The sequence below is a fragment of the Archocentrus centrarchus genome, chromosome 5 (genome assembly GCF_007364275.1).
Source record: "Archocentrus centrarchus isolate MPI-CPG fArcCen1 chromosome 5, fArcCen1, whole genome shotgun sequence".
Lineage (NCBI taxonomy): Eukaryota > Metazoa > Chordata > Actinopteri > Cichliformes > Cichlidae > Archocentrus > Archocentrus centrarchus.
In genome coordinates this window covers 30,022,326-30,041,289 of record NC_044350.1, presented here as the reverse complement: position 1 = coordinate 30,041,289, position 18,964 = coordinate 30,022,326, and the positions used below count along the sequence as shown (strand labels likewise).

Sequence of the window (18,964 nt, the reverse complement as noted above, 5' to 3'; positions counted from 1 at the left end):
TATGAAGCCCCTAAACCTAACAAAGCAGTAATTTCTATCTGAAACAAATGTTTCCCAAACATAAACTCATTATTTGTAATATAAATCATAATCTTTCCAGGAGGATTTTCTGCCTAAACCTAAACACACCTTAATTGCAGCATTGCCACATCATCTGCTCTAGTAAATAACTTGTATTGTTCTTATGTTGTTGTTTTGTTTTGGGTTTTTTTTTTTTTTAATCACATTTTTACTAATCAAACATCAGTGGTGGCCTCCAGCATGAGTTAACCGAGGGAATACAGGTATTTGTAATAACTTTGGCATATACAGACACATGCTGGAATCTTCCAGATGCAACAATTAAATCAAAATTGCTTCTAGGTGGACCAAAAATTGTGATGTAATGAGATTATCTTGTGAATTTACCATGGGGTGGGGGTAAGAAAAAAAGAGAAATAATGATGATAAAATGTGTTGTCATTCATATTCAAGCCAAAACTAGAATTTTAGTTCTATATATGAGTGCACTGGTGTAATTTTAGGCTGGAAGTTGTATTGTGTCCTTGATGGCGTGGAGGGCAAAATTACAAACCCTATTTAAATAAGTCTTTTACACAGGAGGAGAGGAAAGCCATGCAAAGACACTGTAGTCACTTTGAGGTCTGAGCTGCATTCCAAGCTGGCAGTGCCTCTTCCCGCGGGATGCCCATTTACACTTTCTCATTTTCAGTGCTGGTGTCCACTTCCTCAAGTGTTTTCTTAACATCTATTCTTGACAATTTTCTCATGGTGCATCGTATAGAGTTACTGCAGCGGAGAGGAACCTACTGTTTCTCCTATTGAGACATTCTTAGCAGCTCGGCATTACAGAGTGGAAACTTTCCACATGGTGCTACATGTTGAGTGACAGACCAAACAAACAAACAATGAGAACTGTTTGTCTATTATAGGCATGTGCACCTAATTATGGTAGACGTATCCACCAGGACTAATGAGATAAACAATTCCACTCCGCCCCCAACATCCTAAATCTGAATCGATCATTTCTTATTTAACCTCCTTTTAATTGGCAGCAATTAACAGATCTCTGACTCTGGAAGAAAGCCCACTGGAGTGCCCTTCTTGGTGTCTCTTATACATAGAAACATAACTCCTCCTTGGCATCTCCTTCCTGGGGAGGAGGACTAATATCCGCCCCATTAGCTGGCGGGCCGCTCTGATGGGCCCATTCCCTTGCTTTAATCAGGCCGGGCCCTGCTGCGCTTAATACGGGTGACGTGACGCTGCTGCTTTCTCATTCACAACAGCTGCTCAACTCCCAGAGCCAGGCTTATGCAAATCTCCTTTGTTGGAGACCATCAAATCTTTTCCCTCCTCTCTCTGTTTCAATAGACAGAGAGGGGGAGCGAGGGAAAAAATACTATCGAAGCACTGAAAGGGGCTTTTTTTTTTTTCACTCTCTCCCATTTTGTTTTAGTTAGACCGCACTCTATGCACTAATTCCGTCTTTCTCGGATGCTCACACCCATTCTCCCTCAAATTCCTTCTCCATGTCTTTCCTTCATGCTTTTCCCCTCCCTTGCTCACTTTTGCTTAGCTCTATCCTTGGCCCGTCTCTCTCTTCCAACCTCTATGTCAGTCTCAAATTCAAATTCAAATTCAAACAGCTTCATTGGCATGACAAGAGAGAGTCTCGCCTCGGCTCATTCTCCAAGTCTGCCCCCTCACAAAGCTACGCTCCCCGGCCCAGTAACCTCTGGTCTGGTTTGGAGTACGGACTGTGTGATGTTGAGGAGGGGCAGCTGAGCCTTGTGTGCTGGGTCAGATCTGTGGACAGCCACACTATGAGCATGTCAGCATCCCTTTGGTGTGAGGGACAGCTCTGACAGGGTTTCTGTTTGGAGTTACACAGACTATCACTGTCCTTTGATCCCGGAGCTCTTCTGCTTGTGGGTGTGACATGTGTGTGTCAAAAAGTTCATATCTGAAACCAAAAAGTTTTCCCATTCGTGCCTGTGTACTATGTGCAAGTAATTTGCAAGTTCACATATCACAACTTCAGTACCATACATACTTGTGCACGGCATCTGGAGCGGATCCGAGTCGGTGCGATAGTATCCATTTCGGCAAACACAGTTAATAGCGCCTTCGCTGGTGGTACGGCTGTTGATGGGACACTGCATGCAGGGCTCATCTCCTTGAGTTGGCTTGAAAAAGCCGGACAGACAGGCTAAAAGACAGAAGAGAAACATTTTAAAGATCACAACCATTTGATTTTCAAAAAGCAGACTGAATGGGAATTAATTTCTCCATGAAACATTTTTGTTTGATTTTGAATTCCATAAAATTACACGAAAAAAAAACAACACAAGTAATAAGATTCTGAGCAAGCATCTAAAACTGAAAATGCAAAAAAAATATATATATAAATCATTTTGGCAACCATAAAATGGGCAGCTAGGTAATTCCCTGTATATATGCATTCGTTACCAATTCAGTATTTCAAGAGATTTACTTTTATTAGTTTATACCGTGCTATAAAAATCCATCAAGTTACCAGAAATCCGAGCAACCCAAAAAACATACAGACCATAAATCAAACAAATATATATCAGAGCAACAATGAATATAAATACACTCTCTTGCATGCCTCTGCAGATATGGCTACATGTAAGTTTGCTCTGAATTATTCACCGTGCTATAGTTGCCTGAGAAATCTCTGAAGTGCCCTGCTTCCTGTTAAGATCCCTTTTAAGGGCCTCTTTCTGGAAACCTGGGAGGAAAGTTACATTCATCACAGAGACCATGATGAACACGTACGCGGCAGCAGCCATTAAATTTTCTATCTGTGCGTCTGACTCTGTGTGGGTGAATCACAGCCTGTACGCTGGGTACATCTGTTTGTGTGTTGCCACAAGCGCCACTCACTGCTGCGATAAACAAACTAACTCAGCTGTCTGTGAAATCCCCTTATCCTCCCCTCTGCAGTCACATTCCACCTAAACCTTCACTACCTAAAAAAAACCAAAAAAACCAAAAAAACTTCTTTTTTTTTCAGCTTTTGCACCTGCACAATGTCGAGAGATTTTCTCGTATCTTGCGCCAAAAAAAAAAAAAAAAAGTACGGTTTTTGCTTTAGGTAATCCAGCTCCCACCTGCCCCTCCGATAAAGGAACATGGAGGTGTTGAGACAGAGACGTGAAATAGTAACATGAAAAATTTACACACGGGACACCCTGCATATCTGAAGTCAAAACCCCTCAGGCCTTTCAGTGTTTTTTCTGTGCAGACAGCAAAAAATATTCAGTACAATGAAAAGAAACAAAAGAAAAAAGATAAATGCTTCCTTCCTTGCACATTTCTTTTATCTGAAGGTAAAACTGTAGATTTATATGGGCTCTCTCTTTTTTTTTTTTAAGTGCACAGTTTTGATGTGCACTTAAGTCATGTGCTGTAAAACAATTTGCCTCACTCGTTATGAAAACAAGTCCTCCAATTTTCTACTAGTCTCAAAGACCTTACTATTACGCGACTGTCATTTCTACACTGTAAAGTTATAAAAATGCAGCCATTATTTCATTCAGACGCTGTACCGGCAATTACAGTTCAACTGCAGCATCTGGAATGTGGAAACATCAGCAGCTGCAACTCCCATTTAAAGGAGGTCTTTTCACAAGGCAGAATTAGTCCGGATCCAATCCCAGTGTTTAGATTATCCAGACACCAGTGTACTCATAGACCATACAGGCCACAGATTAATGGCCTTTTTCCCTTTTTGGAACTCAGAATACATTTCTCAGAGCCATCACCCTTGACCACCATGAAGAACGATTCCCTGTAGTTCAATATATTATGTTGGTTTAGTTGTATCACCTAGAGAGTGATTTTAAAAGAAACAAAGATGCTAGTTTTATTAAATCCATATCATTTTAAACATATCTGACTTTGGCAAGAAACAGAAGAGATCATATTTAAAGAACAGTGTGGGAACAAGCTTTAATTCTTTCTTTCATCATTCATTAAAAATGGTCCACCTTAAAAAACAACAAAAAAAACCCCCAGCAGTTTCTTTGTTACTGTTTATCCGAGTATCACAAATGTCAGATTATTATTCCAGAATAAACAAGACAATCTTAAACATCTCCTCACTGAGTATTAGCTTTGACATGTTTTTCTACCTCCGTGATTGATGGCTGAAAAAAAAAGTTTTAGGGTACAGCAGGAAACATGAGGCCTGGACATTCACGCTGCCAGTCAACGGGCTCTGTGAATGAGGCCCAGGCAACGGCTATGCGGGGAATTGCGATCGAACTTCAGCGGCGGAGTGAGGTCCGTGAGAGTGAGGCGCTCCGAGGAGCAACACCAAAGGAAACAGCATAAAGAGGTAGTCGGAGTGGGGGTGTAAAGACAGAAACAAAGAAATGAGAGGGAGATGTGGGGAATGGCTGTGTTTGGGAGTTTTTCCAGCCAAGGATTTGAGTGTATTACCGTGCCCACAGTGAATGTACAGTATGTGCTGTAACAGTATGCAGAGGGTGCATAACAGTCAGAACAATAACTTGGGGAGGAAAATGGAAGTATTTAAATGATTAGCACTTATAAAGCCACATGATGCCATGCTACCACAGTGGTTGCGTTTAAATACTCTGTGGTAGCTGTTGGATGGCAAAATAGTGGTTAATGCTTATTTTCCCACCAAGTCCCAAACCATCAAACACAATTTTTACTATGCACTGTAAGCCCATTAAATTCAGTGTGGAAATAGTGCAAAAAGTTTTCATTGTACATAAATTTTTAAATGTTTTTATACACTTACACATTCCTGTAACGGTCCATTTTTAGCCAGCAACACTGTAAAATTATTATGCCTGCATATACTTTTCCTCACAGGTAAATAACTAACATTTCCACTCAATGACAAGTGTTTACCTGTAACAGCATTGCTCACTGTGTGGTACTTCAGAACATTACAGGAAAAACGTCTGTAAAAAAAAAAAAAAAACCCATCCTATGCCGTTCAAGAGGACACTGAATTTTATCTCTTGGCATTCCTGCGTGCTTCACCGAGGCCATTATTTTGGGGAAATATTTGGGGAATTTCCGTTTTATTCTCGGATGACAGATTTTAAGAGTTGCACAGTTGTCTGGTGTCAGATGTAGAGAAGCAAAGACATGGAGAGCGGTGATTAAAAATCAGATCAGAGCTTTAATTCCCTACCTCCCTGCCTGCCCGGATTGCTGCTGTTGAGCTGTTTGATCATCATGCTGGCAGTCTCGCTCAACATGTGAGAACTAAAGGCTGTTATTTTGGATGTTCCTTCAAACTTCAGATATCCTTCTGGCAAGAAGGTTTAATTACTGCAAGAATATTCATTGAAAAGAGCTCCTCTGTTGCTCCTGCATCCTATACTTGAAAAAAACACACACACACGCACTGCTATTAATATCATCAATGGCACCAAGCAAACATGCCAAGTTTTTCTATTAGATCTCTGGAGACTGTGAACGTGGATTTTTTGGAAATAGGACACACAATGAAACGTGGCAATAAGTCAAGAACAAAAGCCGCATAGAAAAGCTTAAAGGGAATTTATAAACACTTCAGACTCAATTTAGTGGTAGCTGTGTCAAAAGGTCCAGATCACCCCTGAAATTGGTTCCAGGCACACAGCAGGCACGTTCGCTCTTAAATCCCAAATTTGAAAAATACGTGAAAACTTCTGCCAGCGGGGCGAGATAGCTTTGTTACATTGTGTGTTCATCTGAAGACCAAGTATTACATTACTTTAATCTAACAGTAAGTCTTAAATCGTAAACTGAATACCCCCCCCACGGACACACACACACACACACCAACACACACACACACACACACACACACACACACACACACACACACACACACACACACACACACACACACACAAACCCCCCAGCTGCTCGTGTCTGCCTATGTTTACGACTTCTAATAATATATAGTGACATAAAAGCTTTAATTAGGGCTTTTTTTTTCTCAAGCCACTGAATAAAAATAGTACTGTAGGAGCTGTGGGGTAAGGTAAGCCACTGCGCTTAGGGTGCTAGTCAGTTTTTACAGCAGGTAATTTGCTGGTTGTTTCAAAGGTTTCCTGAATATTATAGCCGAAAGATTTATAGCACACTGAAGAGGAGACCTGTAGCTAAATCCACCTGAATTCTACTGTGTGTGAGTATTTATGTGCGCGAGGGAGAAGGGAAAGACATTAAAAGAGAGAAGAAAAATGCAAGCTCAAAGAACGAGAAAGCCAGAGAGTGTTGTTTTCAGAGGCGACGGCAACATGAACGGCCGTGGTAGCCTGTCCCCTTTGTCCAAATCAAATGTGTCAAATACACACACATACACACACACGCGCGCGCACACACACACACACACACACACACACACACACACACACACACACACATACACACACACACACACACACACACACACACACAGAGAGGGAGATCAAGCAAAAACTGGGCCTCTGACATTTTCATCTTGGCTTCCTGGGAAATTTTGGCACAAGCAGAAAATCAGCTGGGTGATATACTGTAGGTAATCCAGTCGATACAACCCGTACCTATTGTAAAAGAATAAGGAAATGAAAACAACCCAACACCTCTCCAGCATCCTTCACCAACCATCTCTCATCTACAGCGTGTACAACAGGGAGCTTCTTTGTCCAGCAGGCTGGGCCATCACAGCAAAAGCAGCACACCCTTCCAGCCCCCTCTTTCCCGTTTCCCCCACTCGATCTTTTCAGGGCCCAATCCACCCTCCTCTGAAACTGCTTTATTTGATGAACACACCATCAAAGAAGAGACAGGGGAGATAAAGACAGGCAAGGGGTGTGTGTACGTGTGTTCAAGGTGTAAAAGAGAAAAGGCTGGAGGGGTAAAAAAAAAAAAAAAAAAAGAAAAAAGACAGAGGTGCATAGGTTTTGTGAGCGCAGCAGGAAAAAGTGCTGAAAGCTGTGAAAATGGCCAGTGTCAGAGGGATTGTGTGTGTGTGTGTGTGTGTGTGTGTGTGTGTGTGTGTGTGTGTGTGTGTGTGTGTGTGTGTGTGTGTGTGTGTGTGTGTGTAATTCTGGGTTTTTCCCTGTATTCCTCTGTGACCAAAGAGGCCCCTAGAGCGAGCCATGGACAAGTTTGGGCCTTCGTTTGCTTTGGTGCTGCCCGTAAAAACTACATGAATCACTGAGGGGACAAATTAGAGGTTTATATAAAGACATTTGTTCTTTTTACAAGAGACACCAATGTTCATTCAGAGGGCTAAATTACATTAAAGACAACCTGCTAGCTTTTCCAATGGCTTTCTCATTACCTTTACTATCATTCAACCACAAATATAGACTATCAGTCCTTGAACTGGTCACATCTAAGTGGGGCGTAACCTTGTGAAATGCCAGTCATGGCCACAGATAAACTAGAGAAGAGCAGCCGCAAGTTGTGTGTCTGTTCTTGGGACTGAGGACAAGCCAGCTTGCCCCCCTCTGCCTCAGCACTTCCATGGGGAACACTAGACAGCACTGTTTGCAACACAGGGTCCCCGCAATTCAATTAGGAACGCAGTCCTCCTGGCCATCTAATTCAATCAGGCTTGTGTGAAAGCTATTAGACAACTGGCATTCGCTTCACCACACACACACACACACACACACACACACAAATGATATATTCATTTCTCCCTGTAGGTTTCCATGTCTGGTGCAATTAACAGGTCTGGGGCTCTGTGTGGCTCCTCACACTGTGAGCCAGGACAGTGCTAGTGTGTGAGGGTAACCACTGATGAACTCCAAGGTGTAAATCAGCCTACGCTCAAACTCAAGGATACCACAGGGTCATTTAAATGGGTGATTTTGTAAGAAACTCCTGTCTGATATTCAACTTTTATAACTAACGCACATTCATTTTTAAGTGACCACATCTTTTTCTGGTTAAATGGCCAAGCATGTTTGCTGATCTTATATATCACGCATCCCCGTGTGCTTGTATGTTCATGCGGTCTATTGGACTCGTGTCCTGGGGTACAGGAAGACAGCAGGATGATTGCGAAGTGACTTTTCCCACTGTGCCCCTCAGCATTTTGCTCTAAGCTGTGTTTCCTATGCAGTTGTCACAGAGCTCAGATCCCCAATCCCCTTCCCTTCAGCAGGCTCCTTTGAGACAGATTAGGAGCCAAAGTGAGGAGCAGATTAGCTGGGAATGTGGGACACCTGGGAAATGAGCTCCGAGGGTGTAGGCACCTTAGGAAGGCTAAGACCCAAAGCACACGTACACACAAACAGGACCTGTACTGTACCTACTCCCAGGAAACTAATTTAATCCATCTTCTTCCGATACACATACATCAACACATAAATAAGCAGAGGCCATAAAGCAGAAAGCTACTAATAAACCCCATCTGGCCATGGCCCAAAGGACAATTTCAGCTCATACTTCAAGGGCTTAACCTCATATATGTGGCACATATACGAGGCTCACCATCACAAGGTTTGGTATTTACAAGGACAAAAAGAAGTGTGCAACACTGTTCAGGATGTCAGCAGCAGCTAAAAATATTCTGTAAGGGAAATATTAGTCATGCAACAACTGGTGTAAATTAATTTCCAACTAACTGACCTTATTTCCTATTATCTCCTTAACGTTGGCCATAAATAACACAGGCAAGCAACACAGTGCAGATAGAGTATGTAATGTGTAGTATGTAATAGTATGCAACTAGTTTGCTCTTTTAAAAATTTTCTGTATAGAAGATTTTGACAAACTTTTTCAGGTTAGAAAAAAAAAACTGTTGCTCACGATAATAAACTGCAACAGATTTTTGGAAAATAAAACGCAACCGGGGATGCGATTTTTTTCTTTTTTTTTCAGAGTCTAATTAATCAGAAAGATATGATTTATTTAATCTATTCAACTTAAATCTTTAAAGACATCAGAAATTTTCAATTTCCAAAAGCTTCAAAATGCTTTCAGTGCCAAACCCAAGTGATACTCGATTTAAATTATTACAACACAGAAAAGCTAAAATCTTCATTTGAAAACCAGATACAGCAAAAGAAAAAAAAAAATCAAACAACTGATTTCAATTTTTTTTAACTTAAGTCATATCTCAGCATTTTGGTGGATTATGGTACACTGAGGTACCATGACCGTGCGCTGTACTCAAACCTCAGCGTTTCTGGAGAACATCTTTCCCATGTGGCACATGTTAGCTTCCTGATTCATACAACATTGGCAGATTGGCCCTCTGTTCAAGACCACAATGCTCTCATGATGATCATCAGGTCATAAATACCAAAAGGGGGAAAAAAAAAAAATCAGTGAAACTATCTTAACCACAGTATTTCCATACTGTCTGATAACTACCATCTGTCAATAAAGGAGGAAACAGAGATGAAAGGTGAGCATCAGTGGAACCATGCATGCTGCACAGTAATAATGTCTGGAATTTTCACTGCACTCTTTTTTTCCATCTTTTCCCACTTTTTTTTTTTTTTGGTGGCGGGAAAAAACAAGCGCGAATGGCAGGCATCTGAGCCAACACATATACACACAGGGTAGGAACATGAACAAGGCGAGAAGGTGGGTGGTTAGGGGGAATAAAGCGGAAAGGGTCATTTCATGCAGGCAGATCACTTGACAGCTTGCTCTCCAGAGGATGTAGAGGTCCAATCAGGTTGCTGGTGGACCTCTTAGGTACATTGGGTTGCAGATGGCTGGGGTGTGGCAGGAGGCAGGCCCCATTGTCTGCATTAATCTCCATTTAAGATGGTTTGTCAGCCTTGAGGATCCTCATCACAGCTAAAATGCGTTCTATTATTTGTAAGGACAGATCATTAACAAGACTAGAAAAAAAAACAATTTAATGCAGATAATGGTATATAATTGGAAATTACAGCATGATACTCCATAATCTGGTCACCAATTAAACATCTGTGTTTGGAAGAGGTAATTAAAATCAGTCAGATTCTGTGGGTTACTGCAGAAGGTTAGCAGATGTATGCATAGAGTTCAGTTGTTTCAAAATAGCTTAATTCTAATGAACTTTTGTACATTAAAGAATCGTGCTTTGCAGACTTAATTACAGATGCTTAATTAAACCATATCATAACACTGCTGGGCTTTAAAAACATTCAAATCTATTTAAACAATTAAAAAATCTGTTTAAATTCCCACCTCTTGCCTGCAAGCCTACAATCCACCTTTGTTGCATAGTTATTTCCCCTAAATCTAAGGCCTTACTTAACACTGCATGCAAGCTGTAAGCAGAGGCACTGAACTTTCACTGTAAGGTGACACCAGGTGCCAGTTATTGTATTTGTAGTGTCTCAGTGTTCATGACAGAGGAAGGGGGAAAAAAAGCTCTACTGTTTCAAATTTGAGATGGGTAAGAAATGAGAAGACACAGGAGCGATCAGATGTCAGAGCGTTAAGCTGTCATTGTTGAGGCAAACAAAAGAATGCGGCCAGCCTCCACCAACCCTCGCCCACACCTTCACGGGAAGAGATCACCTGCTGCACCGCAGGATGCATGGAAGAGCACAGCGCACAAAATTGTACAGTTGTTGCAACTACAGTATGAGTTGTTGTCTTGAAATACATTCTACATAATACATCCCCCCCATGGAGACTCACTCTAATACATTCCTAACTGCTTGTGCTCTGTATTACAGCTCTCCACGCCTATGATTCATACATCTATTTTTAAAGCATTTGTGGAGGACTGCGTTTACACCGTGTGCAATCTTAGATGCATAGATCAATGCGTCTGAACTCGTTATGAGTTTTGACTGGGGCCGTTCGTGCTACGGCCTCCTAAACCCCCCAAATGTGCCCTTTTCTCAAGGACAGCCAGTTGCTAGGGCAACAGGAGCTATTGCTATGTGAGGCAGCTTCCCTGCTCCGTTCCGCAGGCTGCACTCGGACCTTACAGCCCCAATCGCAGCCTCAGACTGCTGATGACAGTGGGACTGGGTGAGCGGAGGAAGAGGATAAGACGAAGAATAGTGGGACAAATGAATGATAAATAACCCCAGTGACCCACTGAAGAGATAGAGCATGTCAGCCTAGAATTCACATACTTGTCTTTGTGGAGATAAGCACCAATACAGGATGACTTACGCTGCACAGTGCGTGAAATAAACAACCTATTAAAGTTTCCCAACTGTTTTTGGAGCTTGTCTGAATTCGTAAAATACCATCAGCTTCACATTGACTTCAATCTTCCTTATCTAGTTCAACAGCCAGCATTTATTTTCTACACAACAGTAGCTGGCATCCTGGCCAGTACAGGTGAGAGGCAAGCTAGGAGATGAGTAGAGGCGGTAGAGTCCTTTGTGCCTGGAGGCAGATGTAGGAAATAGCTGACAGAGGCAATCACCGGTCTGTATATGTCTTTTTGTGTGTCTGTGTTTGTAAAGGACAGCACAGAGTGCAACAGCAAGCAAGACGGAGCGAGAGAGAGAAAGAGACGAGGAAAGAGGGGGAAGGAGGGGGAGGCTTTACTAGAATCCAAACAAAGGCAGAAAGCAGCAGCTCCGAGCTCGGCGACAGAGGCTCCCTAAGGTGCAGTCTAGCTGATGGACAGGTGGCATAAAGGGGCTGCGTGTTGTCCAGTCAGTAGGGACAAGGGAGGTGTCACAGCAGAGGGGTGGAGCGGGGGTGGGTGTGAGGGGTAGTGGGGTGGGTGGCATTGCAAGGAGCAGCTGGTGCTGAATCCTGTCACTGTCCCTGTGTAACCCTCTAATGCACACATACAAACACACACAAAGACATACCTCATACAAAGCACAAAAGATAAACAGTGCCCCCAAACTGGACTTCGAGTATCATTTTCAGGGGCCGGATTTCATATCTACACCCATCTCTCCCTGGAGTGTATTTATTGAAGATTATATCAATTCTTCTGACCACAAGCATTTAATGAGGCAGCAGGGAGTCTGGGTGAATTCTATTATCCATTTCATCTACAAGACAGGAAAAAAAAAAGAAACAACAGCTGTAATGTGCCTATGCTGCACCTGTGCATGCATCCAAGAAGCACACACACACACACACCCACCTGCACAAACACACTTTACTTTAGGAATACATTTCTTATGCACAATATTATTCTTTCAGCCCGAAAATCAGTAGACACACACACACACACACAGTTAAATATCCTCTCTTGGCAGCTTCAGTGAACTTCTGCAAATGATAAATAAATATCAGCTACTTCTGCAGAGCTTGTAACTTGCCAAGAATAATACAAGGCAAAAAGTGCACCTCTCAGGTAGTTTTAATTTCTGTGCTCTGATCACGTGACTCAAATCAGGCTTACTTGTCAAATGGATAATAAGCTCATAAAAATTCAAGCCATGACAAGCCGTGGAAGACATTAATCACCAAAACACAATTTTACCTGGCTCAAAAGATGCAACCTCAAGGACCAAAATCAGACATTTGCACCCACACAAAACACATCTAAAGCCTCTTGCCTGCACCATTACACCTGCACCTAAAAAGAGTGGTATTGTTGGGAGGAGATTCATTTGAAGGCTTTAATGGCTGCTATTTAGAGGTGGAATACATTAAATAGTCCAATCATGGCTGCGGCGTGAGGTGGTGGCCCAAGCATATTTATACTGAGTGAATAGATCGACTAATTAGCCTTTAAATATGTCATTGATTCATCTAAAACAAGGGATCTCCGAGCTATTCATCTGCCTACTCTACATCTTCTCCCCCTCTATGACTACATCCTTAACCCTGATAAAGGAGGGGCTTAGCTGGCTGGTCTCCCTTCCATTTGTCCTAATCAATGGAGGCTGTTCAGCCGAGACCCGGGGGGTCAGTGAAATTAAGTATCCAGCTCACACAGAGGATCAGGCTGATTCTGGGGCAGGGGGGAGAGATAGGCAAGCCCTTTGTTACCTTGGTAACTAGTCTGCTGCTGAGTTTCTCCAATCTATGCCTGCAGGCCAAGTCTTCCCTTGTTGGGATGGCTTGCACCAAAACGGTTGCTCTCTAAGAATAGTTACACACCGTGTCCTGTTCATGACAACATACTTGCACCAAAAAAAGATTTTTTTTTTTTTCATTAATTTTTTTTTGTAAATGCTTATGGAAACATGTCAGCTTGTTGATGCTTAAATGATTGAGACTATTGCATTGCACCAGTGAAAACATAGTAGCACTGCTCTCTGTGCAGTACAATCATCTTTTTTACCATTGATGCTCCTTGCAAAACTATTACTATATCCATGCAAAGCACTAGCATACTGGAGTACTTGCTTTGTTCTAATCTTTTTGGTAAATAAAAGCTGCAATGATCTCATTTGTGTTTCACAGAACGGCAAAACACGAGAGACGGGCAGGCCTGAACACATTGCATCTAGCTTAAAGACCTTTCTAAAAGATGTTTGGAAGTGATTAACTATAAAGGTGGGTAAGAAAATTATTATGTGAGGATAACCATAGATGTTTCCATGTTTCCTCACAAAGCATCTACTCAAAAAAATCCTGAATCCTCTCCATTTGCTAGAAATGCTTCGCTACCACGTGTTAGCAATTTGGACTTTTTAAGGAGGAATGACACCCTGGTTTCAGTCTGTATTTTAGTTTTTCACTTTCTTGTCAGCCCTACAGAAACATTAACATTTGCTGTAATGAGATGTGAAATCATACTATGTTAATGGCTAAATGTGTCACTTGATTATATCTTTAGCTGCATATTTTTTCCTCTTCACAGCACAGTGGTTTGAGCCCAGCGTTGATCCTGTTTCATTGTGGGTTGTGAGGAAAACTGCTCACATCCTAAATGTACACCCAGCACATCCTGGAGAGCCTCTGCTGAGGCTCGTATGCCAATCATCCTCAGTTAGACAGGATTAAAACTACATACATATAAAACCCTAATGCAGCGCACCTTGCCTGAAGCAGTGCTCTCTCCTTGGCACAGTTCAGCACATTCCACTACCACATATCTGACACATCCACACAAACCAACACATATCACCTTCGACATTAATGCCAATGTGCTGAAAAGGTCATTGTAAAAATGTAATACTTGGGAAGATTCCTACACTGTCTGAGGGATAGCTACTGTGCTGTACTTAATCATAAGCTGACAGTCATGTGAGCCATCATTACTACATCTATTTGTCACAAATTTACAGCACTGGTATATGTATGCACATGCAAAAAACATGAGTCAAATCCATTTTTGAGTTGCCCAATTGAGTGTGTCAGAGAAGTTGAGGCAGCTTCAAATGAGTGAGGGTCTGCAAAAGGACGACTGGCAGGTCAGACTTGGGTTCCTGGAGGGGGTAGGATTATCCTAGGCAGGCTAGTGGGGGTCATGTCAGTTGTACTCAAGACTTAAAATTCCCATCCACAGAACCCATAAATGAAATGCCAAGTGGGGAAAAAAATATCTTCACACATGTTTTAGACTGTCAGAAATACTACAGAGGTGTGTTTTCCACAAAGCGCCAAACAGGGCTACAGTAAATTTGTGTAAATTTGTGTAACATGTGTGTCTTAGCAGCACAGGTTTCTGAAAATTGAATAACCTGCTATTAAGAAACAGGGGGAAATGGATGTGCTAAAACTAGAAGGGATGAAAGCACAGCTAGTCTTGCTTTATTTCATGGAACTTTGATGAGGAAGTGGGACGGGCATCCACCCAAAACCATTGATCTGTGGGCCTCTTCCAACTCTTAACCAGAGAGAATATATTGATTAAAGGAGGAAATTCCTATTTGCAATCCTGTGTGGTGATTTTTGTGGGGGTTTTTTTATCAACAGCTTATAATAAGTTTATCATACTCAGTGGCATGACAATAACTACAACTCTCCCTGCCATCCACTGTTATTGCATCTAATATATTCAATTGAATGGCAGTTTAAGTGAAAACAGACATAATTTTTTGTTAAAGAAAAGTCTGCTTATTGGTATACAGAAAAGAAATATAAGATATATTAACAACTGGTTCCACTGGGAACCACTAGGGGCCTCCTAAGAGGTCAAATACCTTCTTATCAGCACACTAACAGGTTCTGGCTCGACAAGCTCAATTAGCTAGCGCTTAGTGCAGTGTATGAGAAGACCACGCTCTCAGCACAAGTCCCATATCAACAGAACCAGGGAGATGACAGACAAGCTGGGTCCACAAAGGCCCAATTGTGGCAGTCCCTAGAAGGCCTGTGAATGGCCAATGGAGGAGGAAGGATTTGTGTTCTCAGGGGTTTTGTGATGTGGCTGATAAAATCTCTCAGGTGAATGACAATGCCACTGTAGAAAGTCTACTGAATAAATTACTTCCACTGAGGTCAAAATCCTGAAATGAGTTTACAGAAAATATAGTGTTGATAGACGAGGTTAAATTGAAAGATTGAAACTGGGAATATATTCAATCTAATGTGCCGTTTTCCAGTGAATTCTAGAGTGTGCAAAAGAAAGTCTTGTTTGGAAGACTAAAAAGATAAACAGCGAAGTGTTTAGGCATGCCTTTGAAGAGTTCTGATAAAACAATGACAGTCTTCGTAGATCGCAGATGGAATAACAGTGATCCTGTTCGTGCCCATCCCTCTTGCAACACAATACTGACAGATAATGAGGTGCGTCAGAGCCATGATTTCAATCATAGTCAGTCATTTAGTAATGGGAAATCTGCCTGCTGGCATGCTCTACAAGCAGATGGAATTTAAACCATCTTTTGCCAAGCTTTCATTGGCTCTTTTCCCCATTGCCACACTTTATTAGCAATGAGGTACAATACTGTGAATGATCCGTACTTAATCATGCTGCCTGCAGGCCAAATTTGACTCTCATAGTCTCACAAGTTTTCAACATGTTGAGAAAACATCTTCTGAAGGCCTCGAGAGCATGAACAAAAAAATTAATCCCGTGATCAATATTTCACAAAGCCGATGCTCTAGAATGCACTCGCGCAGGGTTTCTGCGTAGACGATGGATGTGTGGAAATGTGCGAGCAGGTCATCGCGAATACACGAATGATAGAACTGAGAGGTCGTGCCTGTCGCCACAAAGAAAAATTGACTGAGTCTTCTTCCTTCTGCAGACTTGACACAAAGGCTCCACTGAAAGAAAACTACTTAACTACAAGCAATCTGTTGAAATAGGTCATTATGGTGGAGGCAAGCTGTGAATGCACCACATCCCCAAATCAATACGTGAATTGCTATATTTAGTAAGAAGGTCGCAAGGAGGAGTTATCAAGGCTCTAGAAGGAATGAATGACATCAATGTATCACTGCTGTGCTTTAGCGGAGCCTGCTCATTTTAGATGCAGATAGCTTCAAAATGTCTTCTCCAGTGGGGCTTACTCTCTGCGGAGTGCTGCGCTATCCCTCATGGTGGCTGAAAATGTCAGATTCTGCTCAGTGTCAGTGTCATAACATTAACCTTCAAGGTGCTATAGTGACACAGTGTAGAGAAATACTGTGTCTGTGCTATGTGGCACATTCTTGTTGTAATAAACTGTACTGTATGCTTATTTCTATTTAAATCATGCAGATTATCTCACAGGAAGTGTTTGCTTCTCATGTTTGGATATAATGCAGTTAGATGACTTGCCACTTTAAAGTTATAATAATCTTACCTTCATTTCTATATATTTTGCTTCCAAGGAGCAATTTTTGCCATCAAGTGATCTTGAGCGATAGTTCTCCAGGCTTTCTGAAGGTCTTGACATTGGCTACTTTTTCCACTGATCTTGTGAAAAAGTTTTCTTGTTTGATAATTGACTTAAAACTGACCTATAAATTATTCAAGCATAAAAAAGGCACCTAAGTCAAGGGGTGCACCACTGTTGTGTCTAGGCGCTTGACACAACTTTCAGCCTGTCACAAAAACACCATTTGTTCCCATTTCTGTAGAATCTATGAAAAAGAGGATAGCACAGTTTGACGGGAATAAAATAATACTTTTGTACCAGCAACGTGACGCCCACAGAGCTATGAGCCTAATATTTGTCACATTGCAGCATGGTGTGCAGTCTGTCCTTAAAAAAAAAAGAAATTAAGGAACCTGGAGAAGTGGAGGACAAAAGAAGAAATGGCAGGCCTCAAAACTATCTACAGCAGATGTACAGTATCTGAAAGTCACGGCCCTAAGAAACAAGAAAAAAAAATCCAGCAAATCGTTGTCACCATTTATGGAGGAGGCCAGGAGAAAGGTAAAACACTGCTTTGGCCTACTGTGCTGTATTTCAATTTATGTTTGCCCATGATTTGATAAACCACTGCACCTATTTCCCACTTTCACAGCAAATTATATGAAATGAGATGTGGCTCAAGACACAGGCCTCCCACTGTACAGCAAACACAAAATCCAAGTTAACAAATGTCAGTGATAGCGCTGAGCCAACTCATATCTTCCTCGTAAACAAAGTGAATCCACTCCCTTACCAAGAGAAATTTATGATTAGGAGAGATGCAGTTCAGGTCTACACCGTGTCATGGTCTTTCCCTCTAAAACTCTTTTTGTTTTTTCCTTCTCGCCAGTTCACTCTTTAGTTTTAACTATATCTGTCTTGCTGAGAGCTGACAAAATCTGTCTTTTTGTTTCAGCTAAAATCCCCGCCATCACGATGACTTCGCACGGTGGAGGAAAAAAAAAGCAAAGACAGAGGGAGAGCAAAATCAAAACAGCCTCATTAATAACTGTGACTAATATATTCCAGACAGTTCTTTAAGCCTGTTACTTCACAAGAGCAGAGATGCCCATACTGTGGGGGTGAGGCAGTAGTGGCCCCAGTGTGTGCTGAGATGGTGCCACACAAAGTCAGTTGGATGGGGTGTAATGAAAACACCCTGCACATGAAAATGCACAGACACCCCCACTGCTACCCCCCACCCCACCTAAAAAAGCAAGTAAAACACTGTAAAGACCACACAGCCTCGAGATGACCACAATAAACCAGAACACTGGTCCCAGCACGAAGTGAGCATTTCCCAGGCATCAATACGCTGCAAGGCCAATCTGGGCTTTGTAGTAAACACTGGCGGGTGGTTAATGTCCAACTGGAGGAGCTGGGTACGTGATTTTTCTGTTTAGCCTCTTGAGCGCCTCTGTTTTAGTGCCTGTTATTCTCCACTCTGTCTCTCTCTGAGTCACAGAGTTTGATCTAAAGCTTTATGAGGGACCAAGTTTTCAGTAAGCACGAAATCAAATCTTGACCTAAAGAACCTTTTAGTTCTTTTTTTTTTACTGAAATCCAATGTTTACTGTTTTGGAAATAGATTTTCAGCAACCTATGTAATCAGGTATTCCTTGCAGGGAAACCTAGTATTGAAATTTAAATAAATGAACCGTGAAAGCTTCAGATGGTATTGCGTGGATAAAGTCCTTCAGTATAACATGAAGTGGAGATATCGATTTATTCCTCAGGTAAAATAAGTGTATCAGCTAAGTCTATTTTTATAACGTGCAAAGTATGACCTGCGAACGTGTGCGCATTATTATTCCACGGAATTAAAAGGCTACAGCTCTGGTTATTAAAAGGAAATTAAGAAGTAATTACTGTCTAATTTTCACACATGATGGGGACATAAAAACACAATTGATAATATCTCAGTACTGCACTCATGCTGTGAGGTCCAAAGGAAGCAACCCCCCCCCACACACACACACACACGCACACACAAGGCAGCAGCCTTCTCATTATGTTGTTGTTTACCGTTTCACCACCTATAAAGAGAAAATCCCCAAAGGCTTTACTATATAAACTGTGGGAAAATAAAATCATAATGCAAAGACCTGAGGTAGAGAGGAAAAATACAAAAGAGAGTGGGGCATGGTGAGATTTCTCACCCATAAACCTCTGCTACATATTATACTGAACTGGAAAGCATATTCTAGCTGACTAGATAAGGATTAGCCAAGCGGATTGTGCTATGCCTTTCATCTTCCAAGGCATGGTTTAAAAAAAAAAAAAAAAAATCTGTATCC

The 18,964-nt window shown here is 41.7% G+C and overlaps 1 protein-coding gene across 4 annotated transcripts in view; it reads right to left on the bottom strand.

Annotated features, from left to right (window-relative positions):
• ephb2b (eph receptor B2b) overlaps positions 1–18,964 on the bottom strand; it is a 125,672-nt gene that overhangs the window by 36,073 nt on the left and 70,635 nt on the right. For all 4 annotated transcript variants that reach the window (XM_030728443.1, XM_030728445.1, XM_030728444.1 and 1 more), the window contains exon 4: positions 2,057–2,212. In XM_030728443.1, coding sequence (XP_030584303.1) covers positions 2,057–2,212 — 156 coding nt within the window. The remainder of the gene's footprint in view (positions 1–2,056; positions 2,213–18,964) is intronic.